Source organism: Solanum verrucosum, unplaced genomic scaffold (genome assembly GCF_900185275.1).
Source record: "Solanum verrucosum unplaced genomic scaffold, falcon-dt-bn FXZP01000094.1, whole genome shotgun sequence".
Lineage (NCBI taxonomy): Eukaryota > Viridiplantae > Streptophyta > Magnoliopsida > Solanales > Solanaceae > Solanum > Solanum verrucosum.
The window spans coordinates 38,724-61,240 of NW_026019970.1; the positions used below are offsets into that span (position 1 = coordinate 38,724).

Consider the following 22,517-nt stretch of genomic DNA (forward strand, 5'->3'; position numbering starts at 1 on the left):
CTATTTTGACAAATCAAGAAAGAACAATTTTTTTTACCTATTATATCCTCAATTAAATGACTAATTATTTTTTAAAATGTAGAATTGTTCATCCACTCCATAATTAATAGGGGTAAAATGGTAAACTCACTATGTCATTAATTATTTTCTTAATAGGTGTGCCAATTTAAAAGTGGACAAGTAATTAGGGACAGAGGGAGTATGATTTTTAGACTTTTTAAATTGTTAATTACTTTTTGTTTGCACAAATTTAATGTGAAGAGGTCCATAATTAAGGTATTTTTCGTCATCGATCGTTGATTTTGACTCAAAGTAGTTAGTGTCACGCCCCGAGCCTACACCCTGGACGCGACTAATAATTGAGAACCATTTTAAATGTAAAAACATTTACTCTTGGGAATACTTAGTTCCCATATATTCATTTTGAAAAATGAACTCAACTCTACTCATCCTCATACTCAAGTACTCAAGTCTTAAAACAAGTTTTAAAAGATTGTAAAAGACTTCTCAAAATGACTCAAAAGAACTCTCAAGACTCAACTCTTAACTCTACCTTGAATTTGAATTATGAATTCAAGGTTATGATTCATGTTATTAATGATCTCTGGATGTTTAGACGTAGTTTAGAGTAGTTAGAATCAGAAGAGAGTAAAGGTACACTTTAAAAGGACTTAGATGAAGCAAATGGAGAAAAAAGAGTGGGGGCAGGCGACCCTGGTGCACTGCTGGCATGGGGCGCCAGAGAACAAAATCTGGCGCACTGCTGGGGTGCACCACCCAGCCATTTCCTAGGTCAATCCGACGAAATTTTTTGCTCGTTTTCTAACCCTAATTCGCCTAAATTGATTTATTTCCTCAAGTTTCCCTTAGATTCAATTACCCAATACATGTACACAAGAATCTACTCAAAATCAACCTCAAACACATAGGATTTATCTCAAGAACTCATCAAACTCATCACAAACGTTTTAAGAACGAAGCATCGATAAAACTCATCAAGAATTCAAATCCTTTAACCTCAAGAAACGTAATCACGAATAAATCTACATGATTGACGTGTGGGTGAAAGGATCCAACACTATGAGAACTTACATTTCTTGATTTGGCGAAACAAATCCTCGATTCGCAAGAAATCTTGATCGTTCTTCCTTTTCTCTCTTTTTCCTCTTCTTAAACTCTCTTTTAAAATGCCAAGCGTAATTAAGATTGTGAAAACTGATCCAAATCATTTTAGACCCCTAAAACATTATCAAAATCGTTTAAAGCTGAAGGGGTAAGGAAAAGACCAAAATACCCCTCACTAATTCGGGTAAAATTTCTTAACTAGACATGCATACTTCAAACATGCATATCTCCCTCATCCGAGATCGAAACTTAGCAAATTTGGTGGCATTGAAAAGAGGATTCCAAGACCTTTAATTTGAAATGTTATGGGCCACATAACCCATCCTGTACTGAAAGTTATGGTCGTTTGAAGTTGACCCAAAACTCACAACTTAGCAATACTTACAAAATTTTCAATTTTGGCTCTTTCCAAATTAGTTCTCTCTAAATCTAGCTCTTTCTAAGGCGGGATATTACAGTTACAAGATATAAACAAATATTACCAACATTCAAAATAATAAAGCTATAACTAAAGAATATGAATTCAAAATTAAAAGTCAAAGCTAAAACGGATCCCATAATTTTGAAAAAGTTATACACTAATTAAATTACATTCATTTTTAGAATGAACTAAATAAAATAGGACAAACAAATTTTAATTAATAAAGGGAGTATAATTTATAAATATTTATTTAGTATTTCTTTAGAATTGAACATTGTTAAGTAGTTCCTTATCATAAAAGTGTAATGGAAAACAATTACTACTTTTTGTCCTAAATTTCTAAAAAATTATTTTTTTTGAAACGGTATATTTTTTCGCCAAAATAATGCTTATTTTATAAAGAAAGATAATATAGTACTCCCTAGTTCATATTGGATTTTTTTAATAATCCAAATAAGGAGAAAAGACATAAAGTCACCACTAAAATTGTCCAAAAAGACACCTTATCTTTGTGGGTGTTCAGTTACCCCACAAAAGTATTGAATATCTTTGTAAAAGGATCATTTTGACTCATTTTCTCACTATGTTTGTGACCACGCACATGACGGACATGAATGTCCATTTTCTGCTGTCAAAAACCAATTGAAATGTGTCACATTTCAATTATTTTCTTTATTAATTATTTACCTCATTATTTAAATTCATCATCTTCTCCAAATTGGGCTACAATTGCCTCAAATGTGTTGAACTTAGTTAATGGTAGATCACGTAAACACTAGCACGAGCAAATATCATTAACATAAACTTGAGAAAAATCATTATTCAGAAATAGAATCACAACATACTATCTATAATAGATGCTTTAACAGGGAATACCTCATTAAATTGAAACATCTCAAAAGAATTTCAAACAAGTAATACCAAGTTCAAATCTCCATTAACTAATAAAAAATAGTAACTTTAACATTTAAAATGTAACTAACAATTCAAATCTAAGCGGTAATAACAACTACTCCACCATTTTCTTTAATCTTCTTCTCTGCGTTCTTCGACACCAACTTAGCCTTCACAACAACAGGTTGTCCTGTAGGCAAATGTAACGACCTGTTCCCGTCGTTATGGAAAAACCAATGGGAAAGGAATTTGGGCCAGGAAACTTCTTAGTAGTAACTTGGAAAATTCTAGCCTATGCCAGACCTGGACAAAATCTGAGTCAGGTGAGATCTAGGGAAATCCGATAATTGGTGGAGAATTTAATTATCTGTTTGATCACTTGAGTGGATAGCCAAGACGTTAGGGAGCCTGTACGGCTTTACGAAATCGAATTCGGGCAAGTAAAACTCTCAAAACTGATCTTGGCGTGAAGAGGTAGTTTTAGAACGTCCAAGTTTGAAGGTGTGTTGTGACATGGAAGCTTGAAACTCAAATTTCGAGTTTCTGTCTCCATGAAAGCCGCTAGGGCGGGATTAATCCCGCCAGGGCGGGGCCACTTTGGCAGGATGAGGCCCTTCGTGGCGGGCCAGTAGCGAATTAAATCGGGGAAAAACCCCAAAAACGTTATTTTCTGTAAAATTTCGTTCTTCAGAGCTAAGGGACGACCCAGAGAAGCTCTTATCAGATTCCCTCGAATTCTAGCGCTAAAGGTAAAGTAATTACTCCCCTAATCTATATTTCTATTCTTAGAACTTGGAATCTTGGGTAATTATCGTTGGGGGAGGGTTTTGGCCTGAAGTTAATGGTGGGAAAAGCCCTAGTTGAACATTAGGGTCATGGGTTAATAATTTTGTTATTATCCGGGTAATTAGACCTTGTTTAGTGATCCTTGCATTAATTGCTTATTTAAGATCAAGAGCGAGCTGAAAGACTCCGAAAAGGGAAGGCTCACGTGTCTTAGGAGTATTCGAGCTTGGTTTTGAGTTATGTGATGATTCAATTTACTGTTGTGGAATATATGCCGGTTAATTGCTTCATTGTATGCGTGAATGTATGTGAATAGGGAATGTGAATCAAATCTAATGAAATGATTATGTGTGAACAATTACATGCCATGAACCTATTACTTGATTGTAGGACTATGAGTATTGTTCATTATGGGTGTGATTGTGACTCTGGTTGTGCTGACTGGATCGGGTGTCACGTTCCGACACATATATTAGATCGAATGTCACGTTCTAACACATATATTGGACCGAATGTCAAGTTTCGACACATGTATATTGGATCAGATATCACGTTCTGACACATTAATAGTTTGGGTGTGGGTTCCATGAGAGGACCACTTGTGATTATTACGTTCATATCTACCTGTCATTGATATGGGGAAGTTGTATGTTGCTCCTAAATGATAACTGAATTATGCATTCCGTATATGTATGTTTATCGTGTTGTAATTTTTTGCGTGTATCTCACTTACTGGAGTAGCCGTGTGATCCTATCAGTACACCGTGGTTTTGTGTACTGATACTGCATTTGCTCTTTTTTTGTTGAGTACAAGACATCTTCAGGTGGCTATTGACAGACCTCAGTTAGGAGATCTTTGATCGAGACCGGATTCAAGAGTGAGCCAGTTCTTTCAGGCTGCCATGGATCCGTCGTTAGTTTAGTCCATTCTTTTCGGACTTAGACTACATGTTTAGACTTTTACTTATGTTTAGTTTCAGAGGTTGCACCCCATCTTTCTTAGACTTGTTGATTAGTAGAGTTTTGGTACAATGACTTTCAGTTCTAGGGGTTGAATTTCCGCGATAGTTGTTTGTTAGACTTTCGGAGTTTATGGGAACTCCTCATTTAATTTGTCATTTAAATCTGCTTCCATATTTTTAAATGCTTTAGTTTCTTAAAATGTTTAGTCGGGGTGTAGTAATAATTCTCCCACCGGAGGATTAGTGTGGATGCCAATCACGGTGGTCTGGGCCGTGACAGCAAAACACCTTTGCCTAAAACATTGAAGTACCCAATCAATGGAGCAGTACCCTTATTGGCAGTATCATTGTTCTTCACCTCTTGAGGAAGGAGAGACCATAGAGTGTCGATGTTGACAGTGTGGCAATAAAATTTTAAAAGGGGTCAAAAGGGGTGAAAATCACGCGCAACTTTATTGATGAGACAATGGGTCAAACTGATCTATTAACAAAGGTATATAATATTTTTGTGGGGTAATAAGATGCCCTCAAAGTTAAGGTGTCTTTTTGAAAATTTGAGATAACTTTAATGGTGATTTTATGTCTTTTCCAAATAAGTGAATTGTTTAAAGTTTAAAAGCATTGTTAAGATTTTTTTTTAATACATTCGTCTTTCATTTAACGATATTACTAACTATTTTATGTTTTCTAGGAGAATAGTTTAGAAATAATAAAAAGGTTAGTAATTGAAAATAACCTTTTATTTATATCCTAGAATATTTTTTCAATAAATATATTATTCCTCAACAATTCACTTAATATAATAAACTGAAGAGAGAATATATATTTGTTAAAAGACAAAGAGAGAATTTATAAATTTTAATATTTTTCATAAAATAACTACATGAACCACGATCAAGTTTACTAGTCGAAAAATGATAAGTTAGTGATAGCAATAACTTATTTTGAACATCCTTAAACATAATATTGCTTTTCCTTTAAAAAAATATAAATTAAATCAAGATTGTTCAAGACTTAATATATAATAAACTACTATATTTAATCTATATACTCTGTGCAGTTTTTCATTAAAGAGAATTCAACTAATCATCATTATATTATTATATCTATATATAATTGTTTCACAATTTAATCAACAGTTTCAAATTCAACTCTTAAATATAAGAAAAATCTTATTAAGGAACGCTTCTCCATACGGGGATCTTATTGCAAATTCCAATTTTTCATCGTTATCTATGATTAAAGTGGAAACATCAATGAGTAGACAAAAGAAATGAATAAAGTAACATATCTTGCTTGATCTGTTTTTTCTCTGACTTTCATAACCCAAAGAAAATATTTATAGCTATTATTGTATCAGTTTGTTAATCAGACAAATCTATTTCTTTATCTTCTTTGGATTCTGATGTTGATAGCTTACGCTTTAGTTGTTTAGATGGTTGTTACGTATTGTTTTATAATGTAGTGTATTGTATTGTATTGTATTATTTTGTATTCTTTCGTATTGTTTTAATGAATACAATATTTGGATATATAGATTGTATCGTTCTCATTGTATAATGACACACATTTATAATTTAAATGATAGATCTACAAGAAAAGTAGGGTACGAGGTAGAGCTACTATGAAAAAATAGAATAAAAGATGAAATTTGATTATTAAATAATAAATAAAGACAAAGTGAGAAGAAAATATTAAGGTAACGACACGATCATACCAAATCGATCGTTACATTAAATGAAAATGAGTCTTTTTGTCGTTATCTAATGATATAATTATACGATACAATAGATTTAAGTGACAATCAAAATAAATATTGTATTTAAACTAACAATACAATACAATACAACGGGTAACAACCGCCCAAACAAGGTGTAAGATATCATACTAAATGTACCATAAATAGTTTAAAAATATTATATTTTATTTATTTATTTAATAAAAAATATTTTTTACGGTTTTTTAATCTAAAAATACCTTTTATATCAGACATACCAATTGATAACTTATTTAATGAAACAAACGACTTTATCTTATTAGTCCAAATAAATTTTGGAGAAACTACCTAATGAAATAAATATTTATACCATATTTATTAATACTTTCTACAGTTTGAAATAATTATATTTTATCTTACTAATTGATAATTTCATATAAGATACACCTAGATACATAATTTTTGTTACCAGATTCACTGAAATAGGGAGAGAAGCGAGCGAGAACGAGAAGGGAGGGGAGCGAGATTTTTCTATGTATTCCAGACATATGCGAATCACACTACATATATGATTCTAGTGTGATTCACATGTATCTAGTATACTAGACACGCGATCGAGATAGGAGAGTGGAAAACGAAAAGGGAAAAATGCGAGTGAGATTTGTCTATGTATCCTAGCTAGATACATATAAATCCACTTGGATACAATGTATCTAGAAAAAAATTACTAAACCTAATTTCGACACTAGGATCTCGAAATACTTGTATTTTGACATATTTGATGTAACGACCTGTTCCCGTCGTTATAGAAAAGCCAACGGGGAAATTTTTTGGGCCGGAAAACTTTTTGTAGTAACTTGGGATTTCCTAGCCTAGTCTTGAATTGGACAAAATCGTAGTCATGTGAGTTTAGGGAAATCTGGTAATGATTGGGTGATTTAATAAGAAATTTGATTGCATGAGTAGATAGCTAAGACATTAAGGCATCCATACGACTTTACGGAATCAAATTTGGGAAAGTAGAACTCCTGAAACTGATCTTAGCGTGAACGAATATTTTCTGAGTGTCATAGGACGAAGGCGTGTTGTGAAATGGGAGTTTGAAACTCTTAAATCGACTTATTGGTTCCGTGCAAGCGGCTGTGGCGGAATGAGGGCTGCCATAGCGGGCCAGCCGCAAATTAAGTTAGAAATAAACCCCAAAATTGTTATTTTCTGCAAGTTTCATTCTTGAGAGCTAGGAGACGACCCCAAGTCTGTTCTTGACGGTTTTTCACCATTCTTGAGGCTAAAGGTAAGGTTTTTACTCCCCGAATCCATTTTTCGATCCATAGAACTTAGTTTCTTGGGTAATTATCGAAGGGGGAGGGTTTAGATCTGGGAATTATGGTGGAAAAAGCCCTAATCTGGGTAGGGGGATCAAGAGTTCGACCTAGGGTGGATATTATTGAATATAGTTTGGGTAATTAGGTATTGTTTATTGATCCTCGTGTTATATTGATTGTTTGTAGACCAAGCGAAAAGAATCCGGAAAGGGAAGAATCAAGTTTCTTAGGGGATTCAAGCTTTGTTCGAGGTAGGTGATGGTTGTGATTTCATGTGGGTGTGATATATGTTAGTAATTACTTTGTGTTAATGCATGTATGTATGTGAACGTTGCATTATTGATCACACTAATCGTAAATGAGTATGAATGAAGATTTGTATGCCATGGATAAACTCTTGATTATATGATTATGAGAATGTACATTGTGATTGTGATTGTGACTTGTTGAATGGATCGGGTGTTACGTTCAAACACACTAACTTGGATCGGGTGCCACGTTTCGGTGCATATATGGGATCGGGTGTCACGTTTGGTGCACTAACTTAGATCGGGTACCACGTACCGGTACACTAACAATTTGGGTATGAGTTCCATGAGAGGACCATTGACTTGACATGACTGTATATCTTGAGAATTTGTGAAATTGTGCGTTGTTCGTAAGTGATAATTGATATTGCATATGTTCGGTATATGCCTGTTTTATAATGTTGTGGTTACTTGCATGTGTTTCACTTATTGGGATAGCCGCGTGATCCTACCAGTATATTGTGGTTGTGTCTTGATACTGCACTTACTCTTTCTTTGTTGAGTACAGGGCATCTCTAGGCGGCTACTGACCGACCTTGTTTAGAAGACCAGTGATCTACTCGAATTCATGGGTGAGCCAGTTCTTCCGGAATTCCATGAGTTCTCTTTTTGTTTACCTCCATATCTTCGAACTTAGACTAGCACTTAGGCTTTCTTATGTTTAATTGGGTTGTACCCATTTCCTTTAGACTTATGATCCTTGTTAGAGTTTTGGTACATGGAATTTCAGGTTCTAGGCATTATTCCTGCATTTGGTTGTTAGACTTTTATTGGAGTTTATAGGAACTCCCTATTTTCCTTTTCTTAGACATTTAAACCTGCTTTCGTATCTTTAAATGCCTTAGTTTTGTTGGTTGAGTTGTTTAGTTCGGGTTGTATTAATGGTTTTCCCACTGGAGGGTTAGTATGGGTGTCAATCATGACGGTCTGGGTTGTGACAAAGTTGGTATCAGAGCCCTAGGTTCATTGATCTCGATGCACCAAAACGAATCTAGTAGAGTCTTGTGGAACGCTACAGAGATGTTTGTACTTTTCTTCAAGAGATTATAGGACTTTAGAAAATCTCTCTGTTTTCTTTTGTCTCTTTCGTGCTATATCTTGGTTCCAATTTGTATCTTGTGATCCAAATTGGTATCTAATCTCCTTCACTCTTCTTTCCGCAGATGGTTAACACTAGATTCAGTGACGTCAGGCCCGTAGCTCCCGTCAATGCGCCAGCTGAGCAATCCGTAGCAAGAGGTCGTGTTCGAGGCAGGGGTAGAAGAAGAGCAAGGGGCAGAGGCCGAGGAAGGGTAGCACCTACTAAGGATGGAGCTCCGGTTGATAATCCTCCCATAAAATGAGAATCCTCCTAAGCATCATGAAGAGATAGAGGAGAATGTAGAGATTGAGGATGAAGAGAGTGTTGGACAAGAGGAAGAGGTGCAGACTGAGACTACATGTATTCTTCCCTTAGACCCAGTGTTAGCTCAGCAGATCATGTCGTTTCTGAAAGGATTGGTTGGTCCTGGACTCCCTCTAGCAGTGCAAGCTACGCAACCCCAACCAACTTCTCCATTACTGTTACTAGTCCTAGGGGAGATGAAACATTTGGTACTGATGCCTTTTTCCATCCATTGTTAGGTTCGGTAATGGCTGGGAATGAACACGAAATGTTGACTAAGTTCTTGAAATTGAAACCGCTGTGTTCCATGGTTCAGAGAGTGAGGACGCCTATGAGTTCATCCTAGATTGTTATGAGAGGCTTCATAAGTTGGAATTGTCCATCAACATAGAGTAGAGTTTGTGACTTTTCAACTTCAGGGCGAGGCTAAGCAGTGGTGGAGAGCTTATGTGGAATGCAGATCTTTAGTTTTACCCCCACTCACTTAGACCCAGTTTCATGCTCTGTTCTTTGAAAAGTATATGCCCCGGACCTTGAGAGATCGCAAGAAAGATAAGTTCATGGCTTTGGAGCAAGGTGGTATGTATGTGGCTGCTTATGAGGCTAAGTTCCATGCTTTGTCTAGATATGCTATGCAATTGGTGACTACTGAGGAAGAAAGGATCGACCTATTTGTTAAGGGACTAACTTCTGAGTTCCAGGTATTGTTTGTTCATATGACCTCTGCAGGCAAAAGCTTCAATGAGGTAATAGATTTTGTGAAGAAAGTGGAGAAGGTGAGCCGAGACGGTCAAGCAAAGGCATTGGCTAAGAAAGCCAAGAATTCAGGTAACTTTCAGGGTTCTTACTCTAGAGGTTCAAGGAGACCGACACTTGCAGCCCGACCAATTCAGTTTGCTATGCCCGCTTTTACCTGTAATTATTCGGGAACTCCACCTCAGAATTAGATTCAGGATAGCCAGGGAGCCACTCCTTCGGTGGGCAGCATGCCATCTTTTGATCGCACTTGTTATAACTGTGGAGAATCTAGACATATGACGAGAGATTGTCCCACCCGCACATGTTGGATTTCGCGCAGCAGCAGACTAGAGCAGTGGTACCCGTGGGAAATGGTAATAATGGTTAAGGACGTCCACAAGGTGGCGAGGAGGAAATCAAAGAGGCCGTGGAGGTAGGGGAAATGGTACCGCAGGCAGAGGTACAGTGCAACCAGGCAGGGAAGTCGCCCGTCATGATGACAGGGCTTAGTGTTATGCCTTTCCGGGCAAGACCGAAACGGAGGCATCTGATGTAGTGATCGCAGGTACTATTCTTGTATGTGACCAGATGGCTAATGTGTTATTTGATCCGGGTTTTATTTATCCTTGTTTGTCCCGTGCGATTTGCCTCAGGGTTTGATATGATTTGTGATATACTTGATGCCCCCATCTATGTTTCTACCCCCGTTGGAGAGTCTGTCATAGTCACTCATGTCTATCGTGCTTGTCTTATCTTATTTATGGGTTTTCAGACTCGGGCTGATTTGGTGATTTCAGATATGACTGACTTTGATATAATCTTAGGCATGACTTGGTTGTCCCCCTATTATATTGTGTTAAATTGTAATACAAAATTTGTGACTCTAGAGATCCCCGGTAGGGAAAAATTAGACTAGGAAGGGGTGTACAAGCCTAAGCTAGCTAAGATCATATCCTCTATTCGGGCTAGGAAACTGGTAGGGCAGGGTTGTTTGGCTTATTTGGCTCATATTCGGGATGTTGAGGTTGAGTCTCCCTTTATTGAGTCTATCCCTGTGGTGTCAGAATTTAGAGAAGTTTTTCCTACTGATTTGCCTGGTATGCCTCCGAATAGAGATATAAATTTCTGCATTGATTTAGAACCCGGTACCTGCCCCATTTCTATCTCTTCATATCGTATGGCCCCGACAGAATTAAGAGATCTTAAGGCTCAAATAAAAAAACTTCTTGATAAAGGTTTTATTCGTCCTTTATCGTGGGTGCTCCAGTCTTGTTTGTTAAGAAAAAGAATGGTAGTATAATGATGTGTATAGATTACCGACAATTGAATAGGGTCACCATTCGAAATAAGTACACATTGCCTTGGATGGATGATTTGTCTGAACAGTTGCAAGGTGCATCAGTTTTCTCTAAGATCGATCTAAGGTCTGGTTACCATCAGTTAAAGATTAGGCATGAGGATGTGCCCAAGGCGGCATTTAAAACCCGCTATGGGCACTACGAGTTTCTAGTTATGTCGTTTGGGTTGACAAATGCCCCTACAACTTTCATGAGTTTGATGAATGGTGTGTTCAAACCATTTCTTGATTCATTTGTTATAGTATTTATTAATGACATTTTGGTTTACTCGTAAAGTGAGGAAGAGCATGCCGACCATCTCCATATTGTTCTGGGTATTCTTGGGAAACAAAATTTGTATGCGAAATTTTCTAAGTGTGAATTTTGGTTGACATCGGTTGCCTTTTTGGGGCATGTAGTTTCAAAAGAAGGGGTAATGGTAGATCTCCAAAATATTGAAGCGGTTAAGAATTTGGTTCGTCCAAGCTGTGTGACTGAAGTTAGGAGTTTTGTGGGGATCGCTAGCTACTATCGTCAATTTGTGAAGAAGTTTGCTTCTATTGCCAAAAATCTAACTAGATTGACCAAGAAAGAGGTACCCTTTAAATGGACTGAAAAGTGTGATAAGAGCTTTCAAAAGCTCAAGACTCTTTTGACCACAACGCCTATTCTAGCATTACCGTTGGAAGGTAAAGATTTTATTGTTTATTGTGATGCTTCACATTTGGGTTTGGGTGTTGGATTGATGCAGGATTAAAATGTCATAGCTTATGCATCGCGGCAGTTAAAGGTGCATGAGAAATTACCCAACACATGATTTAGAGTTGGCAACGGTAGTGTTTGCTCTTAAGATCTGGCGACATTACCTTTATGGGGTTAAGTGTGAGGTGTTTACTGATTATCGGAGCTTACAACATGTGATTAATCAAAAGGATCTGAATTTAAGACAGCGAAGGTGGATAAAGTTACTCAAGGATTATGATGTGACCATCCAATATCATCCGGGCAAAGCTAATGTGGTGGCAGACGCACTAAGTCGGAAGGCGGTAAATATGGGAAGTCTAGCTTGCTTGAGTGTATCCAAGCGACCCTTGGCTAAGGAAATTCAGACCTTGGAGTCTAAGTTCATGTACTTAGGCATCTCAGAGAAAGGTAGGGTGTTAGATAACATTGAAGTAAGGGCCACGCTCATTGAGGAGATCAAGGCTAAACAGTTTGAGGATATCAATTGAAGGAACTCAGAAATAAAGTAGTGTTTGGCAAGCACAAGAGACCACTCTTGTGCGGGGGGGGGGGGGGTGCGCTCAATTTTAAAGGAAGGATTTGTGTCCCGAGAGTGGGTGACTTGATTAAGAATTTATTGGCAAAATCCCATGGTTTGCGATATTCCATTCATCCGGGTGTGACAAAGATGTACCGAGACTTGGAGTGGCTATATTGGTGGCCGGGTATGAAGAAAAATATAGCGAAATTTGTGGCTAAGTGTCAAAATTGCCAACAAGTAAAATATGATCACCAAAGTCCTGCAAGTTTGCTTCAGAGAATGCCAATTTCGGAATGGAAGTGGGAAAGAATAACTATGGACTTCGTGGTTGGTCTTCCCAAGACTTTGGGAAAGTTTGATTCTATTTGGGTAGTGGTTGACAAATTGACTAAGTCAGCCCATCTTATTCCGGTCAGAATAGATTATAATGCTCAACAGTTGGCTAAAGTTTATGTAAAAGAGATAGTCAGGTTGCACGGGGTTCCCCTTTCTATCATCTCAGACCGTGGTATACAATTCACATCCAAGTTTTGGAGGAAATTACATGATCAATTGGGCACATAACTCACTCTTAGTACAACTTTCCATCCACAGAAGGACAGACAGTTAGAGAGGACTATTCAAGTGTTAGAAGACATATTGAGGGCATGTGTGATTGATTTTGTAGGGCATTGAGATAAGTTCCTACCGTTGTGTGAGTTCTCCTATAATAACAATTATCATTCCACCATAGATATGGCACCATTTGAGGCACTCTATGGGAGGGGATGTCGATCACCCATAGGATGGTTTGAGGCTGAGGATGTGAAACCTTTGGGAGTTGATTTAGTGAAGGATGCTCAAGATAAGGTAAGAATCATCCCAGAGAAGCTATTAGCAGCCTAGAGTAGACATAAAAAGTATGCAGACCATAAGGTGAGGGACATGACATTTCAGACTGGTGAGAAGGTTTTTCTTAAGGTATTACCTATGAAGGGGTGATGCGATTTGGCAAGAAGGGCAAGCTTAGTCCTCGATATATTAGTCCATTTGAGATTCTTGTTTGTGTAAGGCCAGTGGATTATAGATTGGCCTTACCTCCTAACTTATCTGGAGTTCATCCGGTATTTCATGTGTCCATGTTGAAGAGATATAATTGAGATGGGGATTACATTGTAAAATGAGACTCAATTGTATTAGACAAGGACTTTCAGTATGAGGAAGAACCAATTGCAATTTTGGATCGTGATGTCCGGAAGCTGAGGACCAAAGAGATTAAGTCCGTGAAGGTTCAATGGAAACATCGTCAATTGAGGAAGCTACTTGGGAAATCGAGAAGGACATGCGAGACAAGTATCCCCAGTTGTTCGTCGATTCAGGTACTACTTTACTCTAACTTTAGCCTATTTTTCCTAGTTTGTCACTCGGGGACGAGTGATGGGTAAATTGGTAACTATTGTAACGAGTTGTTTCTATCGTTATAGAAAAGCCAACGGAGAAAATTTCTGGGCCGGAAAACTTTTCGTAGTAACTTGGGATTTCCTAGCCTAGTCCAGAATTGGACGAAACTAGAATCATGTGAGTCTAGGGAAACCTGGTAATGATTGGGTAATTTAAAATGGAATTTGATTACATGAGTAGATGGCTAAGACGTTAAGGAATTTGTACGACTTTACGAAATCGAATTTGGGTGAGTAGAACTCCCGAAACTGATCTTAGCGTGAACGAGTATTTTTTGAATGTCATGGGATGAAGGCGTGTTGTGAAATGGTAGTTTGAAACTCTTAAATCGACTCATTGGTTTCGTGCAAGCCGCTGTGGTAGGATTATTTCTGCCAGGGCGGGGCTACTGTGGCGGGATGAGGGCGGCCATAGCGGGCCAGTCGCGAATTAAGTCGAAAATAAACCCCAAAATTATTATTTTCTGCAAGTTTCGTTCTTTAGATCTAGGAGATGACCCAGGTGTGTTCTTGACGGTTTTTCACAATTCTTGAGGCTAAAGGTAAGGTTTTTACTCCCCGAATCCATTTTTCAATCCGTAGAACTTAGTTTCTTGGGTAATTATCGAAGGGGGAGGGTTTGATGTGGGAATTATGGTGTAAAAAGCCCTAATCTGGGTAGGGGGATCAAGGGTTTGACCTAGGGTGGATATTATTGATTATAGTTTGGGTAATTAGGTCTTGTTTATTGATCCTCGTGTTATATTGATTGTTTGTAGACCAATAACAAGTGGAAAGAATCCGAAAAGGGAAGAATCAAGTTTCTTAGGAGATTCAAGCTTTGTTCGAGGTAGGTCATGGTTGTGATTTCATGTGGGTGTGATATATGTGAGTAATTACTTCGTTTTAATGTATATATGAATGCTAATGTTGCATTATTGATCACACTAATCGTAAATGAGTATGAATGAAGAATTGTAGGTCATGAGTCAACTCTTGATTGTATGATTATGAGAATGTGCATTGTGATTGTGATTGTGGCTTGTTGAATGGATCGGTTACATTCAAACACACTAACTTAGATCGGGGTCCACGTTTCAGCGCATATATGTGATTGGGTGTCACGTCCGGCACACTAACAATTTGGGTATGGATTCCATGAGAGGATGATTGACTTGACATGATCGTATATCTTGAGAATTGTGAAATTGTACATTGTTCGTAAGTGATAATTGATATTGCATATGTTCAGTATATGCCTATTTTATAATGTTATGGTAACTTGCATGTGTTTCACTTATTGGTATAACCGCGTGATCTTACCAATACACTGTGGTTATGACTGATACTGCACTTGCTCTTTCTTTATTAAGTACAGGGCATCTTCAGGCGGCTACTGACAGACCTCATTTAGAAGACCAGTGATGACTCGAATTTAGGGGTGAGCCAGTTCTTCCAGGCTGCCATGAGTTCTCTTTTTGTTTACGTCCACATCTTCGGACTTAGACTAGTACTTAGGTTTTCTTATGTTTAATTGGGTTGTAACCATTTCCTTTAGACTTATGATCCTTGTTAGAGTTTTGGTACATGAAATTTCAGGTTCTAGGCATTATTCCTGCATTTGGTTGTTAGACTTTTATTGGAGTTTATAGGAACTCCCTATTTTCCTTTTCTTAGACATTTAAACCTGCTTTCGTATCTTTAAATGCCTTAATTTTGTTGGTTGAGTTGTTTAGTTTGGGTTGTAGTAGTGGTTCGCCCATTGGAGAGTTAGTGTGGGTGTCAATCACGACGGTCTGAATCGTGATATCTGAATGCATCCAAATCTGATCAGATTCATAATATTGCAATGTATCTAAATAATTAGCTCATGCATGAGCTTCTATTTTGCATTATAAAAATTTCTTTTTAGAATAGTAATTATATATTCTCTAGAAGTGGTTGAAACATGATTGCATAGTATATATATTACAAGTATCGACACAAGTGCATGAAAAATAAAATTTATGTCACTTTTCTTGAGAAATGTAGTTATAGAAGTTGTAAGGGACAAGATTAAGATGTTATGCCAAAAAAAGATTAAAAAAAATGCCCCCCTCCCCCCTTCCCCCTTCTAGTCTATATATATTGTTGAATAATCATCATAAAGGATATCAACACTTGTCCTCTACAATTTTCCTATAGTGTCGCTACATCTTTTTAATTCCAAGTCTTTAGTAAAATGGGTCTAAAATCTGTGTTGTGTGCCAAGATAGAAATGAAGGCTAACAAGGATGTATTTCATGATGTTTTTACAAATAAACCACATCATGTCTCTGCTATGTCCCCTTTGCTTGTACAAGGTTTTGATCTTCTTGAAGGTGATAATGGAACCGTTGGATCCAAAGTTTGTTGGACCTATACCCTTGGTAAGCTAAACATTTAAAAATTCCCTAATAAGTCCCACCCACCCTTGCCCTCCCCTCCCATACTCATTCCATCCTCATAATTTTGATTTAGATATATACAGATGTTTTTAAAATAATATTATTTTAGTACTTTCATATCGAACACAAAAATAGATAAGAAATCACTATCAAAATGGAGTAGCGAGTGCAGTCTATAAAAGTGCAGTGCGTTTACAAAGATTTATCATCCACAATCTACTTGAAAAATTTAGTTCTTTTTACGAATTTGATGTTGATAAATCTGCGAATCTAAAAATTCATTTCGGCCAATCGAATCTTCTCGAACACTCTTCGCTCCTAACTCATTTACGCTTTTTGTGTTGACTAAAAATGTCATCCGGCTCCTCATCTAAGTTCAACAGATAAGAGAATGCATTTAACCTGCCTATTTACTGAAAAATTCTGCGATAGTCTTTTCAACTATTTTAGCGATTATGATTGGGATAAAGCTCTTTTTAGATGGTATTTTAACATGCCAACTCTATTTGGTTTCTCATTTACAATTCTTTTTTTAGTAAGGCAGATGGGGAAAAGAATATCTCTAAACAAATACTTGAAGCTATAGATCATGAAAATAAGGTGCTCACACTCAAAGAATTTGAAGGAGATGTAACAGATAAATATGATAGTTTTAAAGCAACTCTTCATATCAAAACAAAAGATGAAATCGATTTGGTAAGCTGGACATTGGAGTATGAAAGGCCAAATGAAAATGTCCCTGAACTTATAAGATTGTTGAACTTCATTGTTGGTATGACCAAAGTTGTTGATGTTCACCATGCCAATTGATGGGATCTATGTTGCTCGGATTATTAAAAAATGTCATCAGGTGCGTGTCAAATTCTTTAAAAATAGTGCATTTTTGAAGGGTCAGACACAAGTATAAAAATATTTTTAAAGAATTCGAGCAACTTAGGATGAGATCATATATATTCATGTGAGCTTTTACATAAATACGATATGCTTTGTTTGTTTTTTGTCCATGTTGGTTGTGTATTTTTTTTTATGTTTGTTGTTTCTTTCTCATGTAAGTGGTATGTTGTGTTGTGCAATAATACATAAAGTATGAAGTTTATATATATATTGATCTTCGCCTCCTCCTAATTTATATTGTGGTATTTTTTTTAAAAAAAATCTTTAAAAGGTTGAAGTATATTTTTTAACCATCAGAAATAGTTTAAATATACTTCTTCTATTGTAATTTGTTACTCCCTCCGTCTCATTTTATGTGGCAACATTTGATCGGGCACGGAGTTTAAGAAATAAATGAAGACTTTGAAATGTTTACCAAATTGCCCTTTTAAAAAGTAGACTCAATTTCTCTCTCCTCATAAATGTATTGGAGTATTATTTTAAGATTAAGTGGGACCAACAAGGATAAAAAAGGAATTGTACCTTTAAATACTTTCCATATAAGAAAATGTGACATTCTTTTTGGGACTGACCAAAAAGGAAATGTTGCCACATAAAATGGGACGGAGGGAGTATTTATATTTCTCTCTATTTAAATAAAAAAACGTGTATAAAAGCGTGAAATCAAATGACCTAACGTCACTTTGAAATAGTCAATTCCTTTAGGACCCACTTTGTAAAAACCCGGCCTGATCTATTTGTCATCACGTTTCAAGTAGAACCATTGTTTTTGGTCTCGTTAAAAAAAGTATGTTTTAGTATAATTAAAAATAATTTAATTTTAATTTTTTTTTTAATAATAAAATGATTTACAACTATACTAATATTTAAGAATCATTTTTTACCACAAGCTTTAAAATATTTTTTCTTTTCAAAATAAAACAATACTTATTTAACTTATTAGCCATGTAGAAAAAAAAAAGAATCTTACTTTTAATTTTTTTTTAGATGTCATGTTGTCAATTCATAAGCGTCCGTGAATTTGAAAAATTGTTTGCAAGTATATTGTAAAACACTTCTTTAAAAGTAAATTATATTTCAATCTTTTTTTCTCACCCGTCTTTTTAATTATAAAATTCAGATTTATGAACGCTTGTAAGTTGACAACACAACTTTAATTAATTTATTTTTTCAAAGAAAAACTGTATTATTAATTTTCACAAAAACAATTACAAATTAATCACGTATACTTTTATATCTATTCTTTTATTATCTATACAAACTGTAATTCAAAGGAATTAAGGAATGGTAATTTAAAGGAATTAAAAACAATGCACAAAAAAGGAAGAATTTTAGTTTTTTAGTATATTCAATGCATGAATTTGAGGCAAGACTCTCTTATTAATTTATATACTAGACACAGGTGCCCATGCTAGTACAGACTCAATATCTATTGTTTTTTATTTATTTATGTGATATAGTTAGAATTTAGAATGTTGATAAATTTTAATATGATTTTTAGATATTTTAAATTGTTAATTACTTTTTGTTTGCACAAATTTAATGTGAAGAGGTCCATTAAGATGTCTATAATTAAGGTATTTTTCGTCATCGATCGTTGATTTTGACTCAAAGTAATTACAGTAAACAAATATTACCGACATTCAAAATAATAAAGCTATAACTAAAGAATATGAATTTTAAACTAAAAGTTATAGCTAAAATGGATCCCATAATTTTGAAAAATTATACACTAATTAAATTACATTTATTTTTAGAACGAACTAAATAAAATAAAATAGGATAAACAAATTGAAATTAATAAATGGGAGTATAATTTATACATATTTATTTAGTATTTATTTAGAATTGAACATTGTTAAGAAGTAGTTCCTTATCATAAAAGTATAATGGAAAACAATTACTACATTTTGTCCTAAATTTCTAAAAAAAATACTTATTTTAGAAAGAAAGATAATATAGTACTCCCTCTAGTTCATATTGGAATTTTTTTTATAATCCAAATAAGTGAATTGTTCAAAGTTAAAAGTATTGTTAAGATTTTTTTAAATATATTTATCTTTCATTTAATGATATTACTAACTATTTTATGTTTTCTAGGAGAATAGTTTAGAAATAATAAAAAGGATAGTAATTGAAAATAGCTTTTTATTTATATCCTAGAATATTTTTTTCAAAAAATATATTATTCCTCAACAATTCACTTAATATAAACTGAAGAGAGAATATATATTTGTTAGATGACAAAGAGAGAATTTATAAATTTTTAATATTTTTAATAAAATAACTACATGAACCACGAGCAAGTTTACTAGTCGAAAAATGATAAGTTAGTGATAGCAATAACTTATTTTGAACACTCTTAAACACAATATTGCTTTTTCGAGGTGGAATCATGAGACAACCATTCGTCATAACGTCAGCTTTTCTCAATAGGCCACAAACCATGAACCCCACCCCACAAGTATGGGCCATGGGTCAGTCCACACCTCGTAGGTAGTGGTCGTGGGTCATGCTTGTACCACTGTCCAAGGTCGGCCAAGGTAAGGGGTAATTTAGGTAATTCCTATTTTAGTTAGTTTGATGTGAGGTCGTTTTATATTGTTTTAATACACCTATATAAGAGTTTTTAAGTGATTAACCAACCCATTCACTTCATAAAATCCCAAGACCCAAATCCCTAGCCAACTTTTCCCCAAATAAACTCTCTCTAGAATTCCAAGGAACAAGAAGAAGAAAGGTGAAGCTAGGGTTGAAGAATCAAGCATTTCTCTTCAAATTCGTGGTGAATCTTTAATAAGGTATGGTATCTCTTCATCATTGGGTAGCCTTCACCCATAGAGCCCTTCCAAAACCCTCAATTTCAAAATTAGAAAACTCAAAAGTTAGGGTTTGACTTCAATCTCATGGATTCCTTTCAAATTCGTTTTAAATGATTGAATTATGTTTTTTTATTGATATATTGATGATTTTAAGATGAATTCCTCAAGAAACTATGAATTCCCCTATTTTCCCAAATTGGATCTTAAAGTGTGGGAATTGATTGATACTAGTAGAATGCTATAGAATTATGAATGTTATGAATTGATTATTTGAACCATGTTATTATCCATGCCTAATGTAGTAATTCTAGATGTGTTGATTGAATGTGATCTATGGTCCTTGAAGGGAAAATTATGAGAATTATGTATGATCATGATATTTATGTACATGCTTTATGAATACTTTGAAAGTAGTGTGATTATGACTATGATGTAATGGTGGTGGTGTTGAAAGGATATTCTCACCCACACACACACTTATGAATGAATTTTATATGACTATGTTAATGATGATGTGTTGATTGAAAGGCTATTCTCAATTGTACACTTATGAATGATAATGACATGTTGTGAGAGGTTTTCTCACAATATGGGGATTCTTAGGATGAAAGGCTATTCTCACCTATTAAATCTATGAGATATCTAATGAATGATTTTGGGTTGAGATGGATATTGATAGAGATGGAAACGCATACGTGAGTTGAGGCGAGGTTTCTAGTAACAATCTCTTGAGATGGATACTCATACGTGAGTTGAGGCGGGGTATCTAATAGCAATCTCCGTATCCCATTTCTCCCATATTAATGAACTCAAGTAATGTAATGATAAATACTTCTCGGGAATAATGCTAAGCACCGAGTGGATATTGATTGAGATGGAAGCTCATACGTGAGTTGAGGCGGGGTTTCTAGTAGCAATCTCTTGAGATGGATGCCCATGCGTGAGTTAAGGTGGGGTATCTATTAGCAATCTCCTTATCCCATAAACTATGTTCCCTCATAGGTTATTAGCTAGTGGATCCACCTAAGCTAAATTAATGGTTCTACCTTAGGTAAGTAGGACTCCCTTTTCGGTGTGGGTAACACCGGATTCCATGATTTGCTCACATGGATTATGTCGGTTAAGGCTTACCCCCACAATGAATGATAATGAACTATGGCTTATCAAGAATGCACTACATAGTGTGGGTGGGGGTATGAGACTTCATCCATGCATTGCACAAGTAGGTTTTGAGAGTAGTCATGGTGTGTTCCTTTATGTTATAATGACTTATGAAAATAATATGCTTATGATGATGCTACTAAGTATGTTGATATGAAGGCTAAATGTAATGATGAATGATTAATATGATTGTTGCTAAGAGTTGCTTTCCTTGATATGCCTTATTAAATGTGAATGTTCCTTGTTTATGAGTATGAACAAATGATGAGATTAATGAATGATGAGTATGATTATGGTGACCTAAAAGTGGTACTTAGTGTAGATGGGAGTATGGGATCTTATCTATGCATTGCACAAGTGTAACTTAGGATTACTTATGAGATGGTTTTATTCTGCTATGATAGTATGAACAAGAATATGAAATATGAACTATACTTACTCAAGAAGCTTTTCTTAGTGTGGATAGGATTATGGGATCTTATTCATGCATTGCACAATGATGTTTTGAGGGTATTTATGGTTTGTCATTATTATGATATGATGACCTATATGTTGAATATGCTTGTGACTTATGCTTTTATACTAAAGTGCATCATGATTCTCAAACTTAGTAAAGTGCATGCTTTTCAACTAAATGTCCTTTTTAGCATGTTTTCAAGGTTTTTATGCATGACTATCATACTTGGTGCATTTTTGTACTAATCCATATTCTCTACATTTTTTCCAAAGTGTAGGGTTTGGCGATATTGACTTCCATCCTCATGGATAGGTTCATAGTAGATCAAGAAGATAAGTTATGGTGATTCCTCATAGCATTTGAGGGCTTGACCACCATGTCCTTTAAATCCTTCTTTTATGTTTTAGACTTTTGTATGGGCTATGTCCCAAAGTTTTAGTTTCAATGGTTATAGATGGTTTGAGACAAAATCTAGACTTCCGCTTGCTTTTATAAAAGACTTCAATTGTATGGATAAAGTTTTAAAATTTCCGCATCATTTCTTTTATCTTATGTTATGATATGCCAAGGGCTTGTATGAGACCCCTTCGGGGTCAAGTACACCGTGTTACATCTAGGGGGTACCCTTGGGTCGTGACAGCTATATTTGGTCTATTTATTTATGATTGTTTTAGGGAGATTTTTTATTTTCATAATATGAGTTGGAATATTATTGAGGCAAGATTTCGCTAGAGTAGTTCTACCTGCTAAGTTGAGGAATTTTGTCTTCCATCCCGCTAATTTCGTCTGCATATTATCAATGATAAACTGGAAGCTATTGTTTGTGACTCTTTCATGAGAAATTGGTATACCTAGGTATTTCCCAAACTTATTCCCACTTTTTATGTTAAGTTTGTTCGATATGATGTTACTTATAGAAGTTGAACAATTTTTGGAGAACAAAAGGTTCAATTTTTTTGTGTTGATCACTTGCCCTGAGGAGTCGCAAAAAGCTCTGATTGTTTCCTGTTCACAGTTTGATGTATTCTCTCTACTCATTAATACTAAGTCATCTGCCAAGAAGAGGTGTGAGATTTTG

At 35.5% G+C, this 22,517-nt stretch overlaps 2 protein-coding genes across 2 annotated transcripts in view; one reads left to right on the forward strand and one right to left on the reverse strand.

Moving 5' to 3' along the window:
• LOC125817098 (MLP-like protein 34) overlaps nucleotides 1–22,517 on the reverse strand; it is an 89,437-nt gene that overhangs the window by 16,860 nt on the left and 50,060 nt on the right. The gene's annotated exons all lie outside the window — the stretch shown is intronic.
• On the forward strand, nucleotides 15,901–16,915 carry LOC125817103 (kirola-like). The gene is made up of 2 exons (XM_049496679.1): nucleotides 15,901–16,087; nucleotides 16,650–16,915. The coding sequence occupies exons 1-2, from the start codon at nucleotides 15,901–15,903 to the stop codon at nucleotides 16,913–16,915; spliced, it is 453 nt and encodes a 150-aa protein (XP_049352636.1).